Raw genomic sequence first — 27,165 nt, forward strand, 5'->3', positions numbered from 1 at the left:
TTAGGAAGCATCCTGAGAACCTTCCTCAAAATTCAGAGGCTGCAGAAAAGGGAGCACTGCCTCCCACTGGGCCCTCTCAGATCTACCCTATGCCCAGACCAGGAGGGCCTGATGCGGGCAGAACTGGCCCTGCCCACCTGGTCTGTCCCCAGTTCATCAGCAGGCCTCCGTGGGTGCCCAGGTTGTGTGGAGCCCTTCGCAGGGACAGGTGGAGCATGGGGTGGGCTGCCGTGCTGTGCTGGCTTCCTGCTCCACGGTGCCAACCTGGCCCTCCTCCCCACATGCCTGGCTGGGAAGGGGTTGCCACGCTCTGCCTGGCTGACACCTGCGGGCTCATATGGTCCATCCTGGTGCCCAGACAGCCTGTACCAAATAAAATGATGAGATCTCTGTATGCCACCACTTTGGGGGCCAGGCTGACTGTGGAGTGTAGAGTAGCAGGACAGCGGTAGCCTGGACCTGGGCCTCAGTTCCCTCGTGAACCACTGAGATGAATGATGTCTGCCCTCCCTGCTTCATAGGTACGTTGCAATGATAAAATGATAGGCATATTTGTGAAAATACTTGCTTAAACTCCCAAAGTGTTAGGGAGATACAGTGGTATTATTTTAAATATAGATTTTCCTTGTAATAATAAGCGAAATGAACTGTAAGACATTACCATGTCCATGAGGGTGTGAGTTAAGCCTCATGACACTCAAATTCATGCCAAGACCAGGTACTGAAATGGTATTTTACTAGACTTAGGTACGTAGATCTGCCAACCTCCGTAAGCCCAGACTTATGTAAATTCCACGTTATGTGAAATATTCCACAAGTCAGGTGTAAAATTGCCATTCATGATGTGTGAATTATGCTTGGTTATAAAATAATCTGATGCTAATGGGAGAACATAGGGCCCTCCCTGGGCTGCCAGGGGCTCTCTCCTGAGTTTATGACCAGACATCTGCCTGCTTAATCATCTCACCACATAAAGCACTTACAGCCTCCATCAAAGTACACTTTACGTGAACATTCTGGAACCAGACCCTTATGTAAGTCAGAGGTGGTCTATAATGGAAGTGAAAATATCATAAGTGACGATTTGAGCAGGTCTCCCGGGAGCGCTCTGTGCTTCACATGGTGTGCAGGTGGTGGGGTCCATGCTTAGTTTCGGGGCACCAGGATGTGGCCAGGGTTTGCTCACCAAGCGGACAGCCCAGCTCTCTAATGCCTGACCCCCCCGCGCTGGTGCACCGCCGACAGTACGCGCGGCTTCCTGGCTGCCTCGCCGCGTGCTGGGGCGAGCCCACTGTGCCTTCCCTCTGGTTCAGCCCTGCCCAGCAGTGTCTCAGACCTGTCCGCCTTCACCTTCCATCAGTCAGGAAAGCCACAGGTCTATAAAAGCCCACACGAAATTTTTTAGTTAGCATTTGACTTTGGGGTTTCTGTGTAATACAGGCTTTCACTGGCATTCAGTCAGACTCAGATATCCTACCAGTCAACATCCTCGTACTGTTTTTCAGTACGTGACCTTTCCCCTGGTCAGATGGAGCCTGAGACCAAACCTTCCTGAGCCGGGAGCAATGCGAGTTCAAGGCCCTGGCCCAGTAGAAAGCCACCTTAGGGGACCTCAGCATTTCTGTGCTGGCCTCAGTGAAGAGGGGATGCTCAAGGCCACCTTCTCATTTATTCAGTCCTTCATCACATCTTTATTGGGCATCTACGACCCTCAGGCCACAGCACAAAGACAGGAGAGACTGGATGTCCTTCACCTCTGGTGACATAACTCTCTGAGTGTAGCCGGTGGTTCCTCTACACACCCCCATGCCGAGTTCCCCGGGAAGCAGCACACGTCATTTCCCTTGGTGGCCCTGTCCCCCGCACTCCTGACTCAGCTGAGCATGACTACTCTTGGTCCATTGTTGGCTGTTTTTAGCTGCCGTAAGTCATCATATTTTGCAATGTTTAACTTGCTGTGCTGTCTCTCCCAACCTCTGCTGCTCTTTCTTTTCTGTTGCCTAATTGATTTTCATGTTGGTTTTGTTTTTAGAAAATTGTAGCGGCAAGTATATATAAACATATATACGGTGAAGTCGTTGTTAAAGCAAAAGCACTCGAAAGACTGTATACTTGTCTTTGGCTTCCCCACCTTTGGTTTTCGCTGAGTTTCACAGGAGTGCTGTGGGTCGTGGTCATCTAAATTGTTTGCTGTGCCCTATTTTGTTGTCTCCAGCCTGGGGCCTGAGCTGGGGCCATCTTGGTCAGTCACGCTTGGCTCTGTGACATGGCAGCATAGTCTTCAAGAATGAACGATGTGGCCTGGAAATGAGAAATCGAGCTTGCGTTTGTATTCTTTGCGAAAACATTTTGGATGGCCCTTTCTGTTGTCCTGCTTGCATGAGCACCCGGCCCTCTCCATCCTGCCACCCCCTCCCATGACCCCTACCCTGCCACGGTCATGGTTTGATAGCTCTCATGGACTTGTCTTCATCACAGTTGGTCATAATGTCATCAAGCTGCTAAAATGTCAGATGAGGACTGACAGGCTCGGTTTTGCTCCTTCTTCGATGCCTATTTGTTCCTTGAATGGAGAAATGATCCAGCATCATATTCTCCCTAACCTGGGAAATGGCTGTTGCTGACATTTAGTCTTTCCGATTATCATTATTGGTGGGGAGGCAAAACACTTGTTTAGAAGCAATGTCCGCATTGTTATTACTTAAGAGCATGTACAGAGTCAGTAGGGAGGTCACTCCCAGGGACCTAAGAATTGTCCCTGACTTGTGTACCCGGGGTGGACCAGGTGGCCCGCAGCTACACTCAGCCTCTTGTTCTAAATCCACGGTCAGGTCGTTCAGCCCTCCATGCTGTATGCTAACCCTTTTCTAGGGACCAGGTCTCTGGTTTCTGGAGACAAACTCAGCAATCCCAAATACAGAAGCCTTCCATCCCAGAGGTGTTACATACCAGGTCAGAAGTAGTCAGAGAGAGGCTCCCCAACAAGAACTCTCCAGGATGCCTCAGGGTAACGGGTTTGCTTCCTGTCTGAATTGGAAAACTGCATCCTTTCAGCTTTTCTAGGAAAAGATGGGAATTAATGCATAAATGCAGACTGATCCCTTTGCACTTGGTAAACTCAGGGCTCATTTGCCTTCCGTAGTTGCAGGGGGTTGGCCCAGAGCCTACATTGCAAGAGCCTGCTTGGGAGCCCTGTGGGAAGGAGCTTTCCAGACTCTGGCACATAGTTTGGCTTCCTAAGGCTGAGGGTCCATTTCCCTGTAGGGTTTCCAGATGAAGACTGTGGCATCTCGGGAAGGAGTTACCGAGGTCATCTAGTCCAGGCCCTGGGATGACGCTGGAATTCCATCTATTGAAACATCATTCGGCCCCTAGTGCTGTCGTTGGAAAACTCCCTGGGGAGTGAGACCTTCCCTAGTCTCACAGCCTCTGGGGGTGCCCTGCGGTTGATCCCAGGAGTGGCAGCTTGCTCCTGGTCCATTTCCAGCCTTCACCAGCTCCCTGTGTATCTGAGCCTCCTCCACCCCTTGTAAGGAAGATGGGGATGGCAGCTGCTCTCTTCGCATCCATCTGAGTGCTGAAAGCTCATCAACTCCAGAAGAACCCATTGCTTAGCTGTAACAGCCTGCATGGGCTTTTCTGGTGGTCGCGTTCTGTGTGGCCCCTCCAGACCTAAAGGGAATGAGCTGGTGTGGGTGACCAGCTGAAGACATGGCCCAGCTTTACCCTGGCCTTGGGCTGCTGCTCTCAGCTCTGGCTGTATGTTGGAACCACCTGGGAAAGCTTGGGGCCACCCCAGATCAGTTAAATAAGAAGCTTTGGGGTGAGAGCCAGGCATCAGAGTTGTTAAAGATCCCCAGGCAGTTCCAGTGGGTAGCCCAGGGTGAGAGCTGGCCTGCCCTTTTCATCAGGCTGGCGTTTGTAGTTTAGGCAAAGCCATCCTCAGGGTCCCTCCATTTGTAAGATATTTTGGCAACTTGCACTTTCCCCCAGTGCTACCAGTGACACCCTCCCCTGCCCAGTCCTCCCTGCCCAGTGAGGCATGTGGGGGTGTGTCACAGGCTGCACTTGGGGTGCACGCAGCCTGGTGTGTCATTTGTTCTGTCCTTCCTTTCTTGCATGTTGTGCTGCCTTGTCCCTCCACAAATGCTGTCTTTTCCTCTTCTTTGTTTTTTTGAGCAAAAGACTACCCATGGTTTCAAGTTCATAGGCCAAGATTTGTCATACTTCAAAGATAGCAGTTGAAAAAGAGATGTGCCCTTCAAAAGTCAGTTTGGCTGCTAACTTTCTCATGTCGTAAGGGGAGTGTAAAAGGTCTGTCAGACTTGGCTTGGGCTAGGGAGGGGCCAGCAGAAGAGGCTTGGGCCAGGTCATGGCCAGAAAGAGTGTCTTCCCCGACCACCTGGCCTCCTTATTCTCTTGTAAGTCCAACACACAAGTTATGGACATTGCAGAAATATACTATAGAGCGTTCTGTCTTATGCATACTCTGGTCCCCTTGAGCATAGGCAAGTGCGCACACACACACACACACACACACACACACACACACACAGACACCCCCTCACACTCCAGCTATATGGGTGAGACTGGAGCCTGCTGCACACAGCCCTTAGGGAGTTGGTGTGGGCAAGCATGAGAACTTGGGAAAACGAATTCCTTCATTTGCTAAAGTCATGAGTTAAAAACCATCATCTGTCCTTTTAAGGAGATGTGATCCCTTTTGAGATGAGATGATAGAAGGAATGTAAAAAGAGTGACCAGGCTTTGACCAACCCATTGCAGAGGTCACATTCCGAGCATCCCAGGAGAAGCAGGGACTCCTTTTTAACCCCATCAGAACCCGTTAGTCCTTGCTTAGTAATCTCGTTGAATTTCAGTTGTGATTTGATGTGCCCAAACTCCTTCTATTTTATGAATTTTATAGAGTTTTAGGTTTGATCTCAGGAGGCAGCCATTGACGAGAGTGAGACTCCAGGACGGAGTTTTTCCTTTCCCTGTATCTCCCGGGAGGAGAACCCCTCAGATTAGGGTGTGCATCCATGCGCGCACACACATCCCTTAGCTGTACAGACCCACCGTGCAGAGAGGCTCCCTAGAGCCCTGGAGAGCACCCAGCAGTTCTGGGCCCCCAGTCAGAAGAGCCTCCTTCCTTTGTTGGCTTCTGGGTCGACCAGCTGCTTCAGCAGAGGTGACCCCACTGAAGGGGAAAAAAAAAAGGCCGTCATTTCCTGACTCTCGTTCAGCCTTTACTGTTTAATTTAAAGATGGCTCCTGATATTTGTGAGTTGGCTTGCAACCTCTTTGCATTCTCATAAACACTTACTGAACCTCTAATAAGTGCCAGACACCATGCTGGGCACCGAGTGGAGTGAGGCAAGGTCCCTGCCCCCTGGGGGCTCACAGACTGAGTGGGGAGGCCGATGACCACAGGGTGACGAGGGCTGGGATTCTGCACCCTGGGGCCCAAGTAACAGGAGCCCAGCCAGACCTCGGGTGAGACAGCACTGCGGAAGCTCAGGGAACGCTGGTGCTAAGCTGCTTCTTCCCAAGAGTCACCCAGAGCTGAGCCTTCTTGGTGGGGCAGCGAAGGTTTCTGGAGGGAAACCAGCCCCTCTCCTGCTTGCCCTGACTCAGTCTGCCCAGCTCCTCGGCAGCCCCGCCAGTGAGGGCCCATCGGACGCCCGCCGCCCAGCTGTGCGGCCCCAGGAGTAGAGTGGGGCAGGGGAGGCCTGTGGACCGCAGGCAGCTGCCACTCTGCCCTGTTTGGTAGAGTCATCCTGTTCCTCAGGGTTAGGAATGGCCTGCCTCAGAGCAGTTAGCTGCTCAGACCCACAACCCTGACTAAAACAAGAGGACCAGTCTTCCCATGAGAAGCAGAATCCCGCTCTGCATTTCTGTGCTTGGGGACAACTGAGGCCTTGCAGCGTTGTCTTTTACTGGATGTCTTTCAGTCTTGAAACATCATGTCCTGGGGTGTGAATTAGAAAGTGGTAGTGTCTGAGCCTGCATCAGTGGCTGCCCACCCTCAAGTCCAGTTCCAAGCAGTTCCTGTGGCATTTCCTCAGGGAGGGAGCAGATGTGTTATCCTCAGACATGAACCACAGATTTTTTTTTAAAAAAGGGGGGGACACCCTCCTGAACCCTTGCTTCCTTCCCAGTTCATTAATACATTTTCAATCTTTGATTTCTTAAAGCCAACTGAAAGTGAAAATGTCCCTGTCCCAACTGCTACACCTGGGGTAAGATCAGTGACTAGTCTCCAGGGGCTGGGCCTTTTCCTTGAGTCTATTTGGCCATGTCGAGTTTTCCACTAGTTGTTCTGTATTCTCCATGATTGTCCTTCCAGAACAGTGTCTGCAGTGGTTTGCATTCATCACCAGTGTCCAGTACTCTTGACCAGCCCAGTGTCCTCCTCTTAACACACTAGACCACGTGGACATGCATGTGCTGTGTGGACACAGGGTTTCCCAAGCCCTGTGTTGTTAGCATGTAACTTTCCCTTTCATATCATGCTTTTTAAGGTGAAAAGGCCCTAGAAACACATCTTTAATTCTTACCTCTGCCACCTCTGTTTGCATCTGTTGCTGTTTTTCTGAAAGTGTTGCATGTTCTACTTTCCATTGGGTTTGACCTCTCCATGATAACCCTTCAGAACTCTGAAGAGAGCAATAGAATCTCCATCACCTTTTTCCGTCTTTTCCGAGTGATGCGATTGGTGAAGCTTCTCAGCAGGGGGGAAGGCATCCGGACACTGCTGTGGACTTTTATTAAGTCCTTCCAGGTAAGAGCCATGCCAAGGGCTTCTTTGTCTTTGAAGATCATATGTAAGTCAGTGGTTGTCCCCTGCTGTGGAGGATCCAGACTCCTTTCTGCAGGACCACTGTGACCACCTAGGTCCAGAGAGGACCTGCAATGCTGAGGAGACGGGCCCAGCATTGCTTGGATAAATCAAATAGGATTACTTGCTTAAGGAAGCAGAAGAGAAAGCAGTAAGGCCTGCAGCTGAGAAATCTGCAGCATTTCTGAGATGGATAGATATACAGGGCTCCCCGCACCTCAGTCCTCCCTAGGATGCCCGGGATGAATGGTGATGTCTGAGAGAGGGAGAGTCCCAGCCGACCCCTGGAAGCCTCATAAGGCTGCGGCAGTCCTGTCCGTCGGCTAATCTAGATACAAATCAGAGACTACTTGGCCTTGGCCAGCACACCGTCCCCCGTCCTGGGTTATCCAGTGCCTGGGAGGATTACAGGGTGAAGGGCACCTAGGTATAAGCCAGGTCCCCTTTGTCATCTATGGCTTTCCAGCCTGGTACAGCCTGGTTCTTGGCTGTTCCAAACAGAACCCAGCTTCTCCTGTACCTTCCAGCATCCCACCCTAGATGTTCTGGTCTTCTGGACTTACTCCGTTGGGGAGGGGGGCACAGATTCTTATTAAGAGGTGCACCGCATGGGGGAATTTGTAGATGTGCACGAACTTTAGAAAATGAGTCATGGATCTTCGTTTCTTTATCTTTTGACTTTTTAATTCAAAAGTAGTAAATGCTCACATTAACAAATTAAGTTATTCGAAGATACACAAAGAACAGCCCCACCGGCTCTGAGGAAACTGGTGTTAATATCCCAGGAAACATTTTTCCACAGTGGGTAGAATTTTAACAGGTAAAGAGGAGAAGGGTTGGCATCTGGGGAAGGAGGTAGATCCAGAAACTCAAAGAAGGGAAATCGCAAGTCCTGTTGGGGAAAATGAGACTGTAGGGGGAGCCGGGATGCAGCTCTGAGAGAGGCAGGGCAGGTGGGGGGCCTCGAGCAGGTGAGCCTCGGTCCTGGAAAGGAATTAAATCCTAGACGGTTGTTATTAATACAAAGTACCAACATTTGTGAATGAACTGCTATAAAAATAGAATGATTCAGGCAATAATGTCATTCTTACATTAAACTTTTTTTTTTAAAGTTTTGGTCACTATAAGATGAATTCATGTCACAGAGACATGACTATACATGACCATTCATGTCCATAAAAATTGAGAAACTATGCCAACAGAATTCTTAAACATTTGCTCGTCTAGGGAGAAAACGCATACTGGTATGGCAAGGACAGCCTGAAACTAACCCTGTGGGACCCTGTTAACCAGTCCAGCTGTCAGGACGGTGCAAATGCACTGGGCCAAGCTGGCGCTCACAGATCCAGAGCTGGCACAAGTCGGAGGGCTTTTTAGCCACTGGCTTTCTGGTAACCTTTCTCAGATAGGAGAGCAAGTGGAGGCTTTATGCATGTGAGCTTGGCCTTAAGTTTAACAATCTGGGCACTCCCTGGAGGCGTGCCAAGCACACAGACATCTTCTGTCACTTGAAATGAGGGAGACAAGCAGTTGAGGAGCCTTGGATTAAAAGACCAATGGTGGGCTTCCCTGGTGGCGCAGTGGTTGAGAATCAGCCTGACATTGCAGGGGATGCGGGTTCGAGTCGTGGTCCAGGAAGACCCCGCTTGCCATGGAGCAACTGGGCCCTTGCGCCACAGCTGCTGAGCCTGCACTCTAGAGCCACTGAGGCCCGTGCACTTAGAGCCCGTGCTCCGCAACAAGAGAAGCCACTGCAGTGAGAAGCCTGCGCACCGCAGCGAAGAGGAGCCCCCGCTCGCCGCAACTAGAGAAAGGCCGCGCGCAGCAACGAAGACCCAACACAGCCAAAAATGAATAAAAAAAAAAAAAAAAAAAAAGACCAGTGGTCTGACCCGACACATGTGCTTATATTTGATGTTCCTAAGGCGAGCCCAGGCTTGGTGACCACACAGCTAGCTCCTTTTCTTCCTTGGCCCAGCCCGCAGCTCCGTGGTTCTTTCGGAAAGAGTGCATTTTAAGAAAGGTGTCTTGCTTTCTACAGCCACAGCCAGAAAGTGGTTCTTCCCCTCTGACCCAGTAATTCCACTCCTAAGGCTTCACCCTAAGGAAGTACTTAAGCAGATGCAAGGTGATTTTGCATAAAGATATTCCTTCGCAAAAGAGCCCCTTACCCCACCCCAAACACGCCCACAAAAGAAAGCGGAAGCGATCTAATTGTCTAGCATGTTGGAATCGTTTCATCAATTACAGTAGTTTCTGAGAGCGACACTGTTTAGGATTAGGACGCACTGTTAACAACTGTGGAAAGCACGTCGTGCCTGCAGCTTGGTAACCCGAGGTGTGCATGGGCTGCCGTCCTCAGGGCTGAAGCCGTGCTGCTGGGCTGGGGTTTAAAAAGCTCTTCCTCACTATTGATGTCTTTTCAATATAACATGGAAAAGAATAGAGCGTGTGCCCCGTGCGGGCCTTCAGTCTGCCCCCAAGCCATCCGGGGGCACAGGATGCGCGCGCTGAGCCAAGCGCTGCTTCTCTTCCAGGCGCTCCCGTATGTCGCCCTTCTCATCGCCATGCTGTTCTTCATCTACGCCGTTATCGGCATGCAGGTACGCTCCAGCACCTCTCCCCCGGGTCTCCTTTGCTACGTCGCCCCAGATCTATGGCAGGCTGTACCTTGGCCAGGTCGACTGGAAAGACAGGTCATGATTTTTCAGCCAGACGCCTTGGCTGCTAAAGAGCTATAAAGATGAAAAAGACGTGGCCCTGCAGGAGAGAGCCCGTACCAGCGAGAGCCGGGCTCGGAAGGGCATGGGGAGGTTGGAATATGTCAGAGGAAGCTGGGTTTAGGGCACTCCCCATCCCCAATCTGGGTCTGAGGGGAGCCAGCTGATTGAGAAAACCCATCGTTGATTGTAGCAACAGCAAATGCTGTACTGAAAAAACCCATAATTGTCCTATTTTCTACATCAAAGTTGCTAAGAAGATAGTGATACAAAAGTCTGTTTATCATCTGAAAGCATTACAAACTATTTCTAGACGCTGGGGCTGAACTGGAACCATTATCTTGCCTCAGAAGCGCCCCTCTAAAAAGAAGCATGAAACCAGGCTCTTCTGTGGCCTGGTCCTGGCTGAGGGGCTGTGGGATGCTCCCCAGCTCCTCCTGAGGTGGGGAAGGGGGGATAGGAGCTTCCCTAACAGCTGAGCCCTAACACAGAGTGGGCGGGTAGGGGGCAGAGCCTCCTGGAGGAGAGGGAGGTGGAGGAGCCTGTGGCCCTGGACCTCCCCAGGGTCCCTCTGCCACACTCTCTGCTGGTTCAGGTGCAGCCTTTCAGGTAAGGGAGGGCTGTGAGTGAAAAAGAGGTGAAGTACTCCCGCAGCAGAGAAATGGTGGTACGTATTTTTATTCTGAAGGCAGAGAAGCATTTGCAAGTGACTAGGACTTTTACCAGGGGTTTTGAACGAAGAGGCAGTGTGCTTGAGCCCCTGTAATTTAGCAGCTTGTGACGCCATGGGCCCCAAAGGGTGTTTTAGGCCATAACGTCCTCATATAAAACTTAAGTGGTCGCAGAGAACTGGAAACCGCATCTCGCACACCACCCCCGTGTTCACTCAAGAGTCTTTGCCGGCCATCAGGGTCTTCGAAAATGTCAGTCTGCTTCTGTAATCCCCACGAGTGAAGAATTTACTAACTTCTCCTGGCCCTTAAGACAAAGCCCACCCTCCTTCCCCTGGCCCACCGGCCCACCATGCTTGTCTGCAGCCTGGTCTTCGGGCTGTTCGTCACACTCACGTTCTTTTCATTTCCTGGAGCCCCCGGGCCGTGTCGCCTCTGCTCCTTTGCAGGTCGTGCTCCCTCTGCCTGGAGCATTCTTCACCCTCCTTGTCACCTGACTGGCTTCTCCTTCCCCTTCAGTTCTGGGCCTTAACCTCACTCTCCCTGGAGGCCTTCCCTGACCCCAGCCCCCAGCCTCAGGGATCCTGTGAGCCTATTCTGTGCTTCCCCGTCGTGCTGGACCAGCCCAGCTCCCATCTGGAGAGGCTGCCTGTCTGGTTACTTTTTGCATCCCTTCCCCAGGGTAGGGACTCCTTGAGCTGAGAATGTGCCCAGCAGTTAGCACAGAGCCCAGCATATCTTAGTGGGATGAATAAAGTGCCAGGCACTCTGGGTATTGACCAAACTTGAGTTCTAAATTCACATATGGAGGGGTGTTACTTTTTCTTTTTCTTTTTTTTTCAGTATGACAAAATCTTTTCTTTTTTCCCCTAATAATTTCTTTCTCTAGATGTTTGGGAAAGTTGCCATGAGAGATAACAACCAGATCAACAGGAACAACAATTTCCAGACCTTTCCCCAGGCCGTGTTGCTGCTCTTCAGGTGACTGAGTCCAGCCCGGAGCAAGTCTCTGTGGTTCTGGGCTCCAGAGCAGCAGAGGACCCGGGTTCTTAAAGCAGTTGGTCATGGTGGCCTTTTGTATTTGTTGGTTTTGTACTATTAAACAGACACGGTAGCATTTTAGTCACAGAGGAATTTTGCAGGCTTTTGGTCATTCCCATTGTGATTGGCTTAAGGTTTTCCACTTGGGAGTGAGTAGGTCTACTGAGCCGCCGAGAAGGTATGGGGTATATGCTTACACATGGGCGCGTGTGCTTAAACAACCAGAAAAATGAAAATTTAGCAGGAATGTAGAGGCCTTTTGCACAGTCAGTGGGGAGCATCCTGAGATGTGCAGTTTCAAACTTTATGGGATTGTTTTTAACTCCATTTAATAGCTTTGTAAACAAAGTGCCTTAAAGTGAGAGAACTTTCTAGAAACCATACAAGCAAGTCCTAATGACTGGAGAGCAAGTTCTTTGTAAGTTAGATAGTTTCCAGTTCTTTGCTTTCAACAGAATGAATGGGGATCTAATCAAGTTGTCAGATGTTAGGTCATTAAAAATAATAATCGTTTAAAAATCGTAACATAAGCGTTTAAAGGAGAGAAGACAACAAAACAAACATCCCTTTATACAAAAAGAATTGATGTGCTTGTATCAAGTGACTGATATAAATCAAAGGGAGTTGCAACAGGGCCTCCCTTAATGATATGTAAGTTGCATTTGAAAATAAGTAGGAATTTCAGTGTAGGAATTTTCACTAAATCGAACTGGCTTTCCCCCCAAAGTACTTAGGTTTTGGTCTAATTAAAAAAATTTTTTTTTTCTTAAAATTTCTTAAAGATCTAAGCCTCAAATGCCTTCTTCGTTTCTTTGCTTAATCTAAAAAAGGTGTGCGACGGGGGAGGCCTGGCAGGAAATCATGCTGGCCTGCCTCCCGGGAAAGCTCTGTGACCCCGAGTCCGATTACAACCCCGGGGAGGAGTACACCTGTGGAAGCAACTTCGCCATTGTTTATTTCATCAGTTTTTACATGCTCTGCGCATTTCTGGTAAGTGATCAGAATAGCCACCCCACCACCAATGGACACATATTCATGTAGCATTTGGGATTCAGACCAATGACGTTGCCCCGTCAAAGAGCTGTGGGGTATTTTATGCTGATCAGCAGTCTAGACTCCACTGGGCCGTCAAGGTTTTGCTGAGCAAGGCCTGTGTTACTAGCAGCTTTGGTGTGAGCAGGGGTTGGGTGCTCGCTAACAGGCTTCACCACCCCAGCTTCTTAGGGCTGCTGGTTCCTTTATAAAAATCTCAAAGCCACTGCACATAGTAGCGACTTACGAGAGTGAGTTATTCGGTGGCAAATTATAACACTGCAGTATGTTTCAAAAGGTCAGACAGTACATTCCCCCCTGCCCTCCCCTGGGCCTATACCCAAACCATTTTGGAAAGCTAGAAGTCTGCCTTTTTCTTAAACGTTCCGCAGAATGAAAGATTTTCAGCCTGTCTAGGAGAAATGGGTCCAAATGTCTTGTCACCCTTATAATTAGGAAGCAGTCACTAGGGTTGAACCCAGCTCATCCCACTACAGCTGAAACTCCCTCTCGATTGGCTTTTACAGATCATCAACCTGTTTGTGGCTGTCATCATGGACAATTTCGATTATCTGACCCGGGACTGGTCTATTCTGGGGCCTCACCATTTAGACGAATTCAAAAGAATATGGTCCGAATATGACCCCGAGGCAAAGTAGGTTGAAAAGAATTCCATCTGGCTTGTGTGGGCTGTTTCTGGATGTTGGGTGTGCTTTTCTGTGGAAGGTGGGATGGACCGAAAGCCCAGGCCTGCTGCTGCTTCCCTGCACCTCATGCCGTACTTTGTCTCCAGGGGAAGAATCAAGCACCTGGACGTGGTCACTCTGCTCCGCCGCATCCAGCCCCCCCTGGGGTTTGGGAAATTGTGTCCACACAGGGTAGCCTGCAAGGTAAGTGTCCTGTTGGCATCCCTGACGGCCTCTCTTGCAGGGACTCCCTGCTTTAGTCAACAAACCCTTACTAAGTGATGTTCTGTGGAGCCTGCTGTCAGGCACTGGAGATGCCGAGATGAGTGACATGTGGTTGCTGCCCTTGAGGAGCTCTCAGCTGTGTAACTCTTAGGTCACCCTGTCAGCCAACAATAAGAATAGGAAGGGGATTGTGTAATTTGTCACTGGGTAGAAGGAGGGGATGGTGACATTTGCATCAGGTCCAGCAGGAGAGAAGTAGGAGTTTGTCAGAGGGGGAAGGGCATTGCAGAAAGGGAGCCCAGGGAGCCCAGACATGGAGGCAAGAGAATGGGGAATCGGTGTGGCTGGAACGCAAGAGGAGGTGGCCGAAGGCCTCAGGCCCAAGCTGAGTGTAGCTGCGAGGAGCCTTCTGTGCTATGCTGAGTCCCATGGAAGAAACAGGAGTAGACGTCCATTCTAGAAAGTTGACTCTTGGCAGTGGAGAAGTGAACTAGGGACAGGAGAACACCCAGGAGAGCTGTTGCATTATCTCCCTGTGAAGTACCGAGAGCCAGAGGGAAGTGGGCATGGAGAGGAGGGGATGGCTTAGGGATCTACTTAGGGAGTAGAGTGGAGAGGACTTGGTGGCCTGGACATTTCCTAACTTGTGTGATGGTGCACACAGTGACGTGCCCCTCGTGTGCATCCGGCGGTGGCGTCTCGGGGATGGATTCAGATCTCCTGCTGAAACCGCACTCCTCCTCGGACGGGACTCGAACCCGTCCGCACCTCAGATTCAGACTTGAACCCACAACTCCTGACTTAGGAGGGGACTTGAACCCACTGTCTCTTAGTTAAAACCACTCACCTGGTGTCAGGACTTACTGAAACTCAGGTTCTTTTGTCTCAATGCAGAAAGAATTCAGCGTGAGGCAAAGTGGCCGGCAAAGAGTGAGTTTCTTAGCATAGGATGCTTGTGAGAGATACAAGCGGGCAGGCAAGGGAGCGCAGCCCCGAGAACAAAGAGGGCTACATTTTTATAGTCAAAGAAAAAAGGGGTAGGGGAGAAGATCGCCTTCTTCCTCATTTTTGGCTAGACGTCAAGGCTTGTATCCTTAGTTCCTCTTTTAACCCTTGATGGTCTAACCAGGACTGTCATGGCGCTCTTTACATGATATGTATATTAGCAAAAGGGTGGTAACATATACTAAAACATGGTAATTCATCTCAGGTTTTGGTATAATGTCCCCTTTCACCTAGTTTCTTTCCCCTTTCACCTGTATTCCTGTCTTGGCTACACGCAGAAATGCAACTCTTCAAGGACCATTAATTCCCTGACTTCATATGACAAGATTCAGATCTCATATCTGTTGTCTTGTACTTTAACTACATATGTAGATTGTTGCTTGGTTACTGGATTCTTTTCTTGAGTTGTCTCCTACTGCTTAAACAGTCTCCCAAACTCCCTTAGAATTCCCTTTCTGACTTTAATCCCCTAGTGGGATTTTTTTTTTTATTAATTTATTTGGTTGCGTCGGGTCTTCATTGTGGCATGCGGGATCTTTCGTTGCAGTGTGTGGGCTCTTCATTGCAGCGTGTGGGCTTCTCTAGTTGTGGCACATGGGCTCAGTAGTTGCGGCGCACAGGCTCCAGAACGCACGGGCTCAGTAGTTGCAGCGCACGGGCTTAGTTGGCCCGTTGCATGTGGGATCTTGGTTCCCCGACCAGGGATCAAACCCACATCCCCTGCATTGGAAAGCAGATTCTTAACCACTGGACCACCAGGGAAGTCCCCCCCTAGTGGGATTTTTAAGCTATCTATTTAATTATCCTACTCTATCCCTGTCACCACCTCACCCCATTCCTGAAGTTTTCACATCAGACCGTGCTCTCTGCGAGCTCTCATTGAGATTTGTTTTCCTTTCATAGAACTCACATCGAACCACCTTGAGTCAGCTGTAGCAATAGAAAAGGATCCCCCTTTTCAAAGGAGAAATGCAAGATTTGCCTGTTGAAACTCTACCCTATAGAAATCCAGCCAGTCTGTGCAACAACTGGTCCCCTCTTCCCACAGATATGAGGGGATTCGGGGTCAGGGGTTCACCCTACCCCCAAAGGGATGCTGGGCTAGCTCTAGACAGAACCCACAGTGAAGAGTGGAGTCTACAATGTATTTCAGGCTTTCAGAGAAATCTGAGCCAAAACTCATTGTTCCCTGGGCTGGAAGTCCAGTTGGCAAGTCCTTGGGGTCCTTGCCTGAGTCTTTGCTTCTCCTCATCCTGGACTCTGGATGTAGGCAAAGAATAAGCCACAGACATTGACTTTTTTCCCATAAATTTCCCAGTATCAGCCTCTTTTCTGTTTCCAAGAACAAGATGGGTTCTGGCTCATGGCTGTTATTTTGGGTTTGCATTTCCAGACCCTTTTATGTAAAGGATCTACGTGTCCTTCAGGCACAAAGTAGTCCATTTTGCTGATTCAGGAACTTGCCAGGAAAAGCAAGTGACTGTGCAGGCTCTCCTAGGACTAGGAATTTGGGTGGGATGAATCATGTGTACACAAGACTCCAGTCCCTTAGTAGGGAGGAGGAGAAGTGTTTTAAAATCTTTCTCTTGGGACACCTTGTCAGCCAAAAGTAAGAAATTTGAAACTATTAGAAGTTCTAAGTACCACTTATTTAGCACTTACCATGTGCCAGGCACCTGGCTGGAGTCTTAAGTGTCTGTGAGCTCCTTTGACCCTTGCACAGCCCTTTGCTGTGGGCATGGCATCTGCAGTAACTGGGGCCACAGAGAGTTTCACTCACCCAGGTCCTCTCCAACTCTCAGGGGTGGTGTTACAGGGGAGAAGAGAGAGAAAAGAGAAGCAGGATGTGGGGATCCAGCTCTGAGAGACCAAACACCGGACTCATAGAACCGCGTGGACTTGTACAAAACACTCCACAGTGGTCTCACCAGGGCAGGGTCCTTGAAGGACACTCCCTGCGTTAGGAAAAGTAATGGACCCAGTTGGTGGAGGACCTTTGTCCCAGGCTCTGTGCCTGGCTCATCATACCTGGTACATCACTTTACCCCCAAACAGCCTTAAGGACGTGCCCAGAAAGGAGGCCTGACCCCAAGACACAGGGAGAGCCGGTTAATGAGAAAGGGAGAGGAATGCATGAACAGTAAGTAGGGAGTCTAAAAAACAAACAAAATGCATCTTCTGAGTGCCCACGTTTGCGCTTCATGACTCAAGCTTTGATCTTTGTCAGCTCAGAGCTCCTCAGATGGTAGATGCCCCCCCAAATGGCTGTTGAGTTGAATCGAGGGTTGATTAGAAAGGAGATGAGGGATAAACAGAGAATAAACGAGGAAAAGGGCTGCAGCTGTCATCATTCGTTTGCGTTCTATTAAGGAACTTTTCTTTCTGTTTACAGAGACTAGTTGCCATGAACATGCCGCTCAACAGTGATGGGACAGTCATGTTTAATGCAACGCTGTTTGCTTTGGTCCGAACGGCTCTTAAAATCAAGACGGAAGGTGAGCCCTCCCTGGAAGCAGGACAGGTGGAAGAAGAGGAAGAGAAGGCCTTATCCCACCTTGATTCCCATCTGGGCCTCTTCTTGTCAAAGGTGGGGCGTGGGGTGGGGGACACCCCCCTGCCCAGGGGATGGGGCGGTATGTGAAGTGAGAACATCTGTGCTGGCCCCACTGGCTGGACCTGCTTCCCTCAACCCTTCTCCCCTCCCTCCGTGCTTCACCTTATCCTGGAAGGTTGAGAGGTGACTCGGGCCACCAGCAGCCCCGGTGAGAACAGAGAGGCATTGCTGGGCAAAAGAAACAAGGCTTGTTCCCCCCTCTTGCTTTTTGAATTCAGGGAACCTGGAACAAGCTAATGAAGAACTCCGAGCTGTGATCAAGAAAATCTGGAAGAAAACCAGCATGAAACTACTTGACCAAGTTGTCCCTCCAGCTGGTGGTCAGTGCAATTTATTTCCTAAGTAGTTCTTGACCAGCACACTGGTTTCAATGCTAGTCTCTAGGAAGCCCAGCGTGTTTGCAGAATGCTTAAGATACCAGCCAGAGCACTGAGGCCAACAGCTAAAGGCCCTTCAGCCATTGGTGTAATGATTTGGGGTAACGTGAAGACCATTGCAGACAAAGGAGAGGCTTCAGTGAGAAGGAAATCAAGACCCACATGGTTGAAGCCGGGCTTCTCTTGTGGGTGGAGGAATTAATGTTAGGAGAACAAGCTTGCTGCCTCAAAACCAAAAGCCTGTATTTTTTTTTTTGCCCCAAATGAAGTGTTTAAAACTAGTTTTCCTATATCCTTCAACATACTGTTGAAAACTTCTCACACACAAAAAAAAGCTTTCAGAAAATGGTGTTTTTGAAATGTTCTTAAGACTGGATCTGCTACCATAATTACCAAAAACGTCCCTTTGATTAGAATTTAGAGTAGAGACGGAACTAACAGGCATGCTTATTTCCTTTTGTTATCATAAAATAACTGACTAAACTTTTCTTAGATTTATATATATATATATAACACATATATATATATAATACAGATACTGTATTTCCATTTTTGTCTAAGTATACATGGACTTACAAGTGGAGGTGATTGTGTTTTGACTTTTATTTTCGAGTTTTAAAGGTGCAGGATCCGTTCACTCGGTGCCAACATGCCCACACTTTACCCCCTAGCCCTGGGCACGTTACAAGTGTTTGGTGTGTTTTGTAACCAACTGAAATTTTATAGTGTCACTGCTCCCGCAGCCTCCAGATCGGGCTGGCTCAGGTCCAGAAGCTGAGCCCGGACGGTGGCCTCTCCTTTTGAGAAGGTGACAACCTCTGGCTCTCGGGGGCAGAGAGAGCAGCATGCTGGCCAGCTCCGCTCCCCGGCATGAATCCAGCAGCAGGATGAGCTTTTTGCGGCTGGAGGGAGCCACCCAGAGCTGGCAGGGCCACCGGCTCAAAGCTGGGAAGGATGGCCCACAAAGAAATGATAAGGGGATAGAGTGCAAAACAAAACACTGAAAGAACAAAACCAAAACGAAAACTCCCGCCTAGAGAGAGAACCCTGGCTCTCCACAGGAGAACGGATACTGCACGCTTAAAACGACCCTTTGGTTTTCGTTCTTTTCTTTTTAGCTGCACACCCAGGTGCTCGCATGGCTGAGACGAATTGCTTTTTCCAATCGTTGTAACAATGTGCTTGAGCTTTTTCTGCAGCCTCCATTCCTTTCAAGTCTCAGTCTTTCAGAATATTCTGAAGCAATTCTGTTTTAGGGTGGTGGCATGGAATCGGAGTTATCTCTTGCCAGTCGTATTCCCCTACATGTTTCTCACGATGCAGACGCATGCTTCAGAGTAGCGGGCCCCACCTGTTCGGGGGGACCTGCCTCAATGGCACCCGCACCTCCCGTCTCTCTTGAAACGCCAGCCTCATTACAGCCCAGTCTCTCTCACATCAACGCCCATCCTGGCAAGGCTCGCCTGGAGAGAGTCATTCGCATTACTGTGAAACTTCCTTTCTTTTCATTTCACCAGAAAAAAAGTCCAGAATTTGGCTCCCTTCCTTGGAAAAGCTGATCAGCTTTTAGCCCTACTGGCCTTCTCACGAAGGCTACGTAGTCTTCCGCTTTCTTGGTCCAATAGCGGGCCCTGGTTTTCTCTCTGTTATTTCTTAGCATGGATTGGGGGGTTAGGATGACAAGGGTTAATCTCTTCCAAAATGGCAGTAAGACCACTGAGAAACCTGGGACAAAAACAGTGCCTCAGTAAGGGATGGAACACTCCAGAAGTTCCATGGCATGGGTTGTGGATGTGCTGGAGCTTATCCAGGTTGAATCTCAAATAAGTGCTCTCGTCACTGAACTTCCATAGGTGGTAACTTCAGGCTTCGGTGGACAGACTCTGGTTGAGTTGCTGCGCAGGGTTGTAGCATCTGCATTCACCCTTTGCCTCTTTGTTTTTCCTCTTTTACCTTCCAGTAGACCACTGGGTCCCAGCCTTTCCCACACTGTGGAGCACTTAGAAAAGGAGAGCATATTTACGACCCTCTGGGCCAGCGGACGGGTAGCTCCCACAGCTGAGGGGCTCGGTGTCCCGCCCACTGTAACCTGGTCAGAGGGCAGAAAACTGAGCCAGGCCAGCCCTGCACCTGTGACTGGTCGACGTGGGTCGCTTGGGGGCCCCTTACAGCCCTGGTGACAGAGCAGAGTAGGTGCCCATCTTAGAAGGCTTTGCCAGCACAGGGGTGATGTGAGCCCCTCTCCCCGCCGAGGTCATCATGAGCTTGATGAGGCGATACTCAGGAATGAGCCTGGAACCCAGGCCAGAATTCCGGGCTCTCGCGGCGCCTTTGGCCGCGGTGACAGCCTCTCTGCTCTCTCCGTGCTGGGCTGTCTCATTTCCCATCTGGCTCTTGTTCGTGTTCTCACCTCCACTCTAGAGTGTCCTGCCGTTTCGTGGATCTTCCCCCCTCCTTTAGAAGTCCCTCCTCCTCCCAGGGGCTCTTCTTTGTCTTTGGGCCTTCGCCCCGGACCTGGATCTTTGGCTCTTTTGCCCTGAGGAGCGCTCAGAGCCGACCCTGTCGCGCTCCGCAGTCCTGAGCCCAGACGGCCTCACTGCACTCACTCCTCTTCCTTCCTTTTCTGACCTGCTGTAGCTTTGACTTTTCCTGTTCTTAAGACTCTTCCTGGGCCCAGTTTCAGTAGCTCAGCATCTCAGTGCAAAAGGCCAAGTGACCCTTGAGAGACCTGCCCTGTAGAGCCCCAGGTAGGCCCCTCTGCCCTGGAGCTGCCCCTTGGGCAGAAACCTGATCTGCCCTCTTCACTGAGTACACCGCCCCCCAGGTTCTGGGCCAGGGAGAGCCGAGACCCTCCCACAGGAGCCCCCTTGGCCCCTCTAGGTTAGCACCATCCAGGTGGAAGGGAGAGAAAGGTTAGGCCTGCTTTTGCTGGAAGCATCCCAGCATGGGATGAGGTGGGCCTTCTGTGAGCACAGCCAGTGTTTTTCGTGGGAGCCCACAGAGAAGACTGGAAACCCTGGCTGGCAGAGGCTGGCTGCCCCTGGGATTCTCAGGCCGCAGTCGGTCCACCTCCTGCATGTAGCCCGGTGGGGAGGTAGACTTGTACTCTGGGAGAGGCGGCCCCAAAGGAGCAGGTGGCCCTTGTGGTGGAGCAGGGAGGTGGTGGGGTAAAGAAGGAGAGCCCAGGCCCAGGGGTCCCACATCCCAACTCACCTGGCCTGGGGCAAGTCATGGAACCTCTGTCCACTCCCCTCTCGCCTTCCTGCCTCTGGACAGTGCGCTGTTGGACCATTTGCACCAGCCCGAGACTGATGAGGGACCTGGTTTCACATCTATCCAAAGCCCTAGGCTCACTTTGGTGGCCCCTACACCGTTCCCAGACTTTCCGGGCTTGGGCTTAGAAGGTATGCTACACACTTCTCAAGGCTGACCACCGCCAGGCATCTTCTTACACAGTAACACTGAGTAGCTTCTGACAAGGAAGTTGGGGGCCAGGGGAAGCCCAGAATGGCCCAGCTGTGTCCAGACAGGGATACCCCCCTCACGGCCACAGAATGCACCCCACCCAGGAGGGTCCCAGTGTCCCCCACCCTGTCATGCTCTATGATCCATTTCAGTGGATGCCACTGTTGGCAGGTTGTAAAATAATGGTGACTCTGATGGCTCACCAGCCCCCGCCCGCTGGCACTTAGGACCACCCAGAGTGCTCTACGGGCCTCTTCTTCCGATATCCTCACAGCTCCTCCTCCGAGAGGCTTAGGCCTGTTTACGGGTGAGAACGCAAGCCCAGAGAGGCCGAGCCCCTTACCCAAGATGGCACGTAAGTTGCAAGGGTAGCCTGGCCACAAGTGGAGCTGTGCTAAAGCCTGAGGGCAGCAGCCGTTCCTCCTCCCAGCCTCTGTGAACCGTGGTCAGTAGCCCCCGGGGGCCCTGGACAGATGTGGGGGTGAGCAGGCCTTGTGGAGACCCCCGGGCACACGGGCACTGCCAGGGTGGTTTCCCAGGAGACAGCCAGAGTGCCTATTCTGCCTCATGCATCACCTTTAATCACACTCGGCGGAGTTCCAGCTCCCCAGCCACACACGATGGGGTTGTTTCTGAACAAAGCAGAAATAAGTCAGCTCAACTTTGAGGTTAGTTGGAGCTGTCACTTGCAGTATCGAAAACAAGCAGTTCTGAATTACAAACCAAGAAATGACATGTGGAGGCTATTGGCAGAGAATTAAGGGGGCACATGAAAATCTGGGTCTGCAGTCACTTTTCAGAAATGTCCTCTCCTTCCAAGCCTGTCTGTCACCTTTCTGAGGTCTCTATCTTTATCTCCAGGCATTGGGATTTGGATGGTTAATTGTCCTGGGTGTTCATGGTAATTACACATGCAAATCCCTATGCGTAGGGGTGAAAATATGACCCATGAAGCCTTTTTTTGTTTTGTAATTTTTATTTTGAATCAGTAACCAAGACGGCACTTCATAGTGTTACTAATATGCTGCTCTATTAAACTCATGACAAGTGTATTATTTTCTGCAATTTTGAGCATCAGTTTATTTAACTGACTCTAATTTTGAGCCTTAACTGCTTTGCACAACCTTGCTTTTCGCTAGATTTAGTCTCCCGTGTCCTAAGCGAGAGCTCAGTGCCTCATGCCCCGTCTTGCCCTGCCCCCAGCCCCAGCCAGAAGTGAGTGTTTAGGCTCTTGCTGCAAATATGCTGATTTGGGAGAGCTCTGTCTGGTCTCTCCGTTTAGATGATGAGGTAACCGTGGGGAAGTTCTATGCCACTTTCCTGATACAGGACTACTTTAGGAAATTCAAGAAACGGAAAGAACAAGGACTGGTGGGAAAATACCCCGCGAAGAACAGCACAATTGCCCTACAGGTGAATTGTTGTTTTGTCTTTTTCTCCTTTTCACTAACGATTTTACGAGCTTATTTGAAATACTAGAGAGCTGACTATTCATGGTTGAACAGTACCGCCAGGATTTTGTTTAAACTGAGATACTGCACACTCCCCCAAATGTGGACTAGCCATTTCTGGGCCACCAGGTAAGTGCCTCCCCCTCCCTGCTTTCTCTGGCGTGCCCCTGCCTCCGCGTCCACTGTGGCCCGGCCCGTGGGGCAGGGCCCCCAGGACAGTGGCCGAGACACACATCCTTGGCGGGAGGGGAGCCACAGCTGCCCTCATGCCTTGTCTCCCCCAGGCTTCTCCAAAGGCAGCGTCCTCCGAGCAGGCACCCACCTTCCCCCAGCCTCGGGCTCGGGCCCTAGCCGCCCACGAAACAGCTTTCCATCTGAACGCAAGTGCTTTGTTTTGTTTCTGTTTGTTTCTTACCCCACTGCTTGTTGGTTTTCGGTCCATCTCAGTAACATCCATCACCTCCTAGTGCATGTGTGCGTGTGTGCGCGTGTGTGTGAGTGTGTATGCGCGTGTGTGTGTGCGTGCGGTGTGTCTGTCTCTGCGTGTTGTCTCCTGATGGCCGTGAGGCTTGCTGTGCAAATGCTGTTCTCTCTCGACCCAGCCAGCCTCTGGTCCCTTCACCCGCCCGGGCCCCGCCCAGGCTCCTGGAGGGGGGATGTGGTTTCAGGAACCTCTGGTTCTAACTCGGGTCCATGCATTCAAGGGTGTAGAATCCTAGGTGAGCCCAAAGCCCTGGTGGGAAGCAGGTGTGTGGGGAAAGGGAGTCCCAGTGGAGACCTGCACGAAGAGGGGCTAGGAAGGGAAGTCTGTGACTGAGAAAGCAGAGTGGAGAAGGAATGAGGAAAAGATGCTAAGGACTACAAAAATGGAACTACAGAGGTTGGCAAGCTGTCAGAAGCAACTGTCCAAATTAATCAAAAGCCCTGTCATCTCTGCTGTCCGGAGCATGTTGAGTCCATTATGCATAAGATAAAGAACTTTTTCCTTTATGTCCCTGTTATCACCATTTGTCTTAAACTGGGCCTTGTCGGTATGGGTAAGGTTCAACATGGAATAGTCTTTTGCTTTTTTTCTGGGGGAAAATGCCCTGCATTGTCTTGTGTTCTCAGTGATGGTAATTACCAAAGTGAAGGCTTGTCTGTGATCTCGCTGAGAGAGAATGAACATGAATGACAGTGAACGCGTGAAGGAAGGAGGGTGGGGTGTGTGCATATGGCGGGTTAGGAGATGACCTTGTGTGACAGTGACCTGTTGATTCATCATGCAAACTGGGCTCTGCCCAGACAGTGATGGGGGCTGGGGTGGGGAAGGATGGATGCTGAATCTGACCAAAGACAATTTCTGATCTTTCTTCCTCTGATCACATCTCCTAAAGGGAGTTCAGTGAATCACAGGCTTGAATAGCTGATTGCCATCTCAGCCTGCAGAATTTGAGTAAAGCTTTCACCTCTGACCCATCCAGTTTACAAAAGTGGCAGCCTTTCTCCAGATCACAGCTCACAAGTAGCCTTAGAGAGAAGCAAACTGAAGAGATGTGTTTGCAAACTTTGAACGGGTCTGGTCCATACGTTCTAGAGGGCGGTGTGGCCAGACTGGGTGCAAGGGCAGGGAGTGATGATCGTGTTTCTGCAGGCTCTTCCCTAGAGCAGCGCTGGGCCTGGACGACTAGGGGGCCAGATTCCAGAGTGTTGTGATCCCCTCCTTGTAGCGAACTGCTTGCTGTTCTCAGATTCTAGTTCGTGGGGCTTGATGACTTTTCTGGAGGGGGAAACATACTCTTTCATGGATGGCTGTGTCGCAATTTACAGTAACCAAGGTAGCGCTGTGCTGAGACCCTTCTGTCTTCTGCGGAAGGCATATATGATGACCATCTGGATACAGGGTTATACCTTTACTGAGTCCCCAAGGCTTCCCAATTAGATGGCTTCAGTGCTTGCTCTGGTGGCTGGATATAGTGTTTGGATGTTTTAAAAACCTGAACAACAACACATGGCTACGTAATTAATAATCACATTTCATGGGTGGGTTTCACTGAGTCTTTAAGTTGAAAGTTCAAATGATGCTGAAGCTACATGTATACATCATGGGTTAAAAAGACTCTGTTACATTGTGTCACAATAATGTTTTTCCCCTGGACATTTTTTCATTTCATTGTTTGTAGAAAGTTTCATTTCCTTGGTGAAATTCAAATATCTCCGGTTAGATGCCAATATCAACACATTTCCACATGGTTCCATTGGGAGTTGAGGCTGTGACTATAATTTATGTTGAGTACCCAGCCTAGTAAATTGTGTTCATAATCTTGACAGATACATTCTGAAAATGCATTTGATTCTGCAGCAAACATTAAAAACAGAAAATTTTTGTTTCCATGAAGGATAGTTCTCATCACATTTTTGGCTTCCTGTGCTCTAGAAAGGGCTTCAACTGTGACTTGTCGCTCTACATGTAATTAGCACGATGAGGCACTTCCTTTCTGCCTTGAGGAAATATTACGTGACGATGTGGCAGTTAGGGAAGCGGGGTCAGATGGCAGTGGGAGGAGAAGTGGATCAACCCTGGCTCTAGGATGAGTACACAGATCCTCAAGAACGCTCCCCAAGGTGGGCACGGCCTGTCGAGAAGCAGGATGAGTTGCTCCTCCCTGTGCCGGGGTGGCGGGAGGCTGAAAGCCCGATTACTGATGACAGCGGAGTGTGGGCGTCAGGTGAGCGCAGGGGCCCGATTACTGACGACAGCGGAGTGTGGGCGTCAGGTGAGCGCAGGGGCCCGATTACTGACGACAGCGGAGTGTGGGCGTCAGGTGAGCGCAGGGGCCCGATTACTGACGACAGCGGAGTGTGGGCGTCAGGTGAGCGCAGGGGCCCGATTACTGACGACAGCGGAGTGTGGGCGTCAGGTGAGCGCAGGGGCCCGATTACTGACGACAGCGGAGTGTGGGCGTCAGGTGAGCGCAGGGGCCCGATTACTGACGACAGCGGAGTGTGGGCGTCAGGTGAGCGCAGGGGCCCGATTACTGACGACAGCGGAGTGTGGGCGTCAGGTGAGCGCAGGGGCCCGATTACTGACGACAGCGGAGTGTGGGCGTCAGGTGAGCGCAGGAGCCAAGACACAGGCCAGTGCGTGCTTGTGCTGCCTAGCGTGCAGTCTGTCTGAGCAGGGTCAGAGCCGGTCCACGCTCTCTGTCCCCCCCGTCCCCGCCCCGCATTGGAAAGGTTTCGGAGGGCACACAGATGCACTCTGGTTATCAACTCTGTGGGCTCCATCTGGTCTCCCTCTGTTCAGACCAACTGCAGGGCCCCTTCTACATGAAGGGGGTGGCTTGAGGAGCTCCTGGATCCACGTGTGGGTAGGAGCTTGGCACCTGGTGTCCTCTGGCCTCTGTGGTCTGAATGAGTGTGCAGTTTCCATCCGTCCATCCATCTTCATCCTTAAAGCCAGCCTTCTCTCCAGCCCCTCTCCAGAGGGAAGCAGAGAGAAGCTGCATCAGGCTTTGTTTTTTTTCTCTCACTCATCCCCCACACGCCATATTCACTTTAGTTTGACTCAGCCTTTGCTCGTCATCCATTGTTGCTGCATCCCAGTGACCTGCAAATTTCCACAAGGAGCAAGTAAATAAAGGAACACAGCTCTGCAGCCACGAAAACTCTGTCCCCTTTCCAGCAAATAGTAATGCCTCATCAGATCTTCCAGATGAGGACTGCAATATACAGACACTAATTAGTCCAGTATCTCACGGATTAGAAAAAGAAAAAAGATCCCAGAGTGGGGAAAGTTTTGTTCATTTCTTTTTCTTTCAACGAGGATTTCCTTTTTGCAAAAGACACTCCGGTGGACTGAGGGGAGACTGTCCCCCACTCATGCCAGATGGGAGCCTGCCCATCTTCAGGACAGGAGGACTTGAGAGGGATAGATTTTTCTTTTCTTTTTTTTTTTTTTTTTCTTACCTGTTTGGAAGTTGGGTTTAAGGAGGAGACTGTCATTTCCAGCTTGTAAAGAATTAGGTGGTTAGGTTTTATAATGTGAAAGCCTGAGCCCCAGCTGGCAGGTGGTGGTGTAGGTGGCCCAGTAGAAATGTGGGTGGTGGACCAGAATCAAATGACTCTCAGTCCCTGATGTGGCCCCCTCGGAGAGGCTCGGGCATAACGATAGAGGAAAATGGGATACTCCACAAACACTGAACCTGTAGAATATCCCACACCTGTTACCTAGTCTAAAAATTAGCAAGATTTTTTTGTCTTTTTTTTAAAAGCATGATTCCATCTAAAGCCATAAAAAGGCTTTTTTTTTTTTCTTTTTTAATCTAAGAGAAGAACAGATGCTAACAGATGAGATTTCACTGGCTGATTCATTTGTTTCAGATGCTTGAACGGATGCTTTAGAATTTTCTGCCTGAGCTACAGCACCAAGCTCGTTAGTCGGAAGGCGTTTGTGGCTAAGGCCTTGAAAGGGAAAAGTCTCAAGTGGGCTTATTTCTACTGAAACAGCATTTCGGGAGAAATGCAGGAGAAAGCAAACCCAAGGCCCCAGAGAGACCCCTTCCAAGCAAAGCACTCCTCCGGAAGGTGGAAGCAGGGCCGTGGCTCAACTGCGGAGCCGTGGTCTCCTGTCGTGGACGCTGCTCGTGGTGGCTCCTTTTCATGAAAGGGAACGAGCAAGGCTTAACAGTTTTCCCTTCCAAGCAGAGACTCAGAGAAAGGGAAAGAGTGAGAGAGAGCAAAGGAGGGGGGCAGCCGCCCCACAGAGAAATGAAATGAACACAACTTCCTGATGCTGGCCAGTAAAAAAAAAAAAAAAAATTATTAAAAAGATTAAGCAGACCTGCCTAAGGTGGGCAGCTGACTCCATTCCAAAGTCCTGCATCCCTAGTTTACCTGAACTACCAAAGACTGGCAGGCCCCTTGGCACTGGGCTGACAAAGTTCCTTTTATATACGCCAGTCCGTCATGACCTCCTGGCCATCCAGCTCCGCTCTCTGCAGTGACCAGTGCAGGATGCAGGGAGATGTGGACAGGACAGGAAGCTCAGACACCCCC

The 27,165-nt window shown here is 50.4% G+C and overlaps 1 protein-coding gene across 2 annotated transcripts in view; it reads left to right on the plus strand.

Moving 5' to 3' along the window:
• LOC133095497 (voltage-dependent L-type calcium channel subunit alpha-1D) overlaps positions 1-27,165 on the plus strand; it is an 89,641-nt gene that overhangs the window by 42,751 nt on the left and 19,725 nt on the right. Inside the window, exons 22-30 of one of the 2 annotated variants that reach the window (XM_061196996.1) lie at positions 6,656-6,784; positions 9,379-9,444; positions 11,122-11,213; positions 12,104-12,263; positions 12,833-12,960; positions 13,099-13,195; positions 16,614-16,716; positions 17,054-17,155; positions 21,960-22,090. In XM_061196996.1, coding sequence (XP_061052979.1) covers positions 6,656-6,784; positions 9,379-9,444; positions 11,122-11,213; positions 12,104-12,263; positions 12,833-12,960; positions 13,099-13,195; positions 16,614-16,716; positions 17,054-17,155; positions 21,960-22,090 — 1,008 coding nt within the window. The remainder of the gene's footprint in view (positions 1-6,655; positions 6,785-9,378; positions 9,445-11,121; positions 11,214-12,103; positions 12,264-12,832; positions 12,961-13,098; positions 13,196-16,613; positions 16,717-17,053; positions 17,156-21,959; positions 22,091-27,165) is intronic. The other variant, XM_061196995.1, reaches the window with a different exon arrangement.

Source organism: Eubalaena glacialis, chromosome 7 (genome assembly GCF_028564815.1).
Source record: "Eubalaena glacialis isolate mEubGla1 chromosome 7, mEubGla1.1.hap2.+ XY, whole genome shotgun sequence".
NCBI lineage: Eukaryota > Metazoa > Chordata > Mammalia > Artiodactyla > Balaenidae > Eubalaena > Eubalaena glacialis.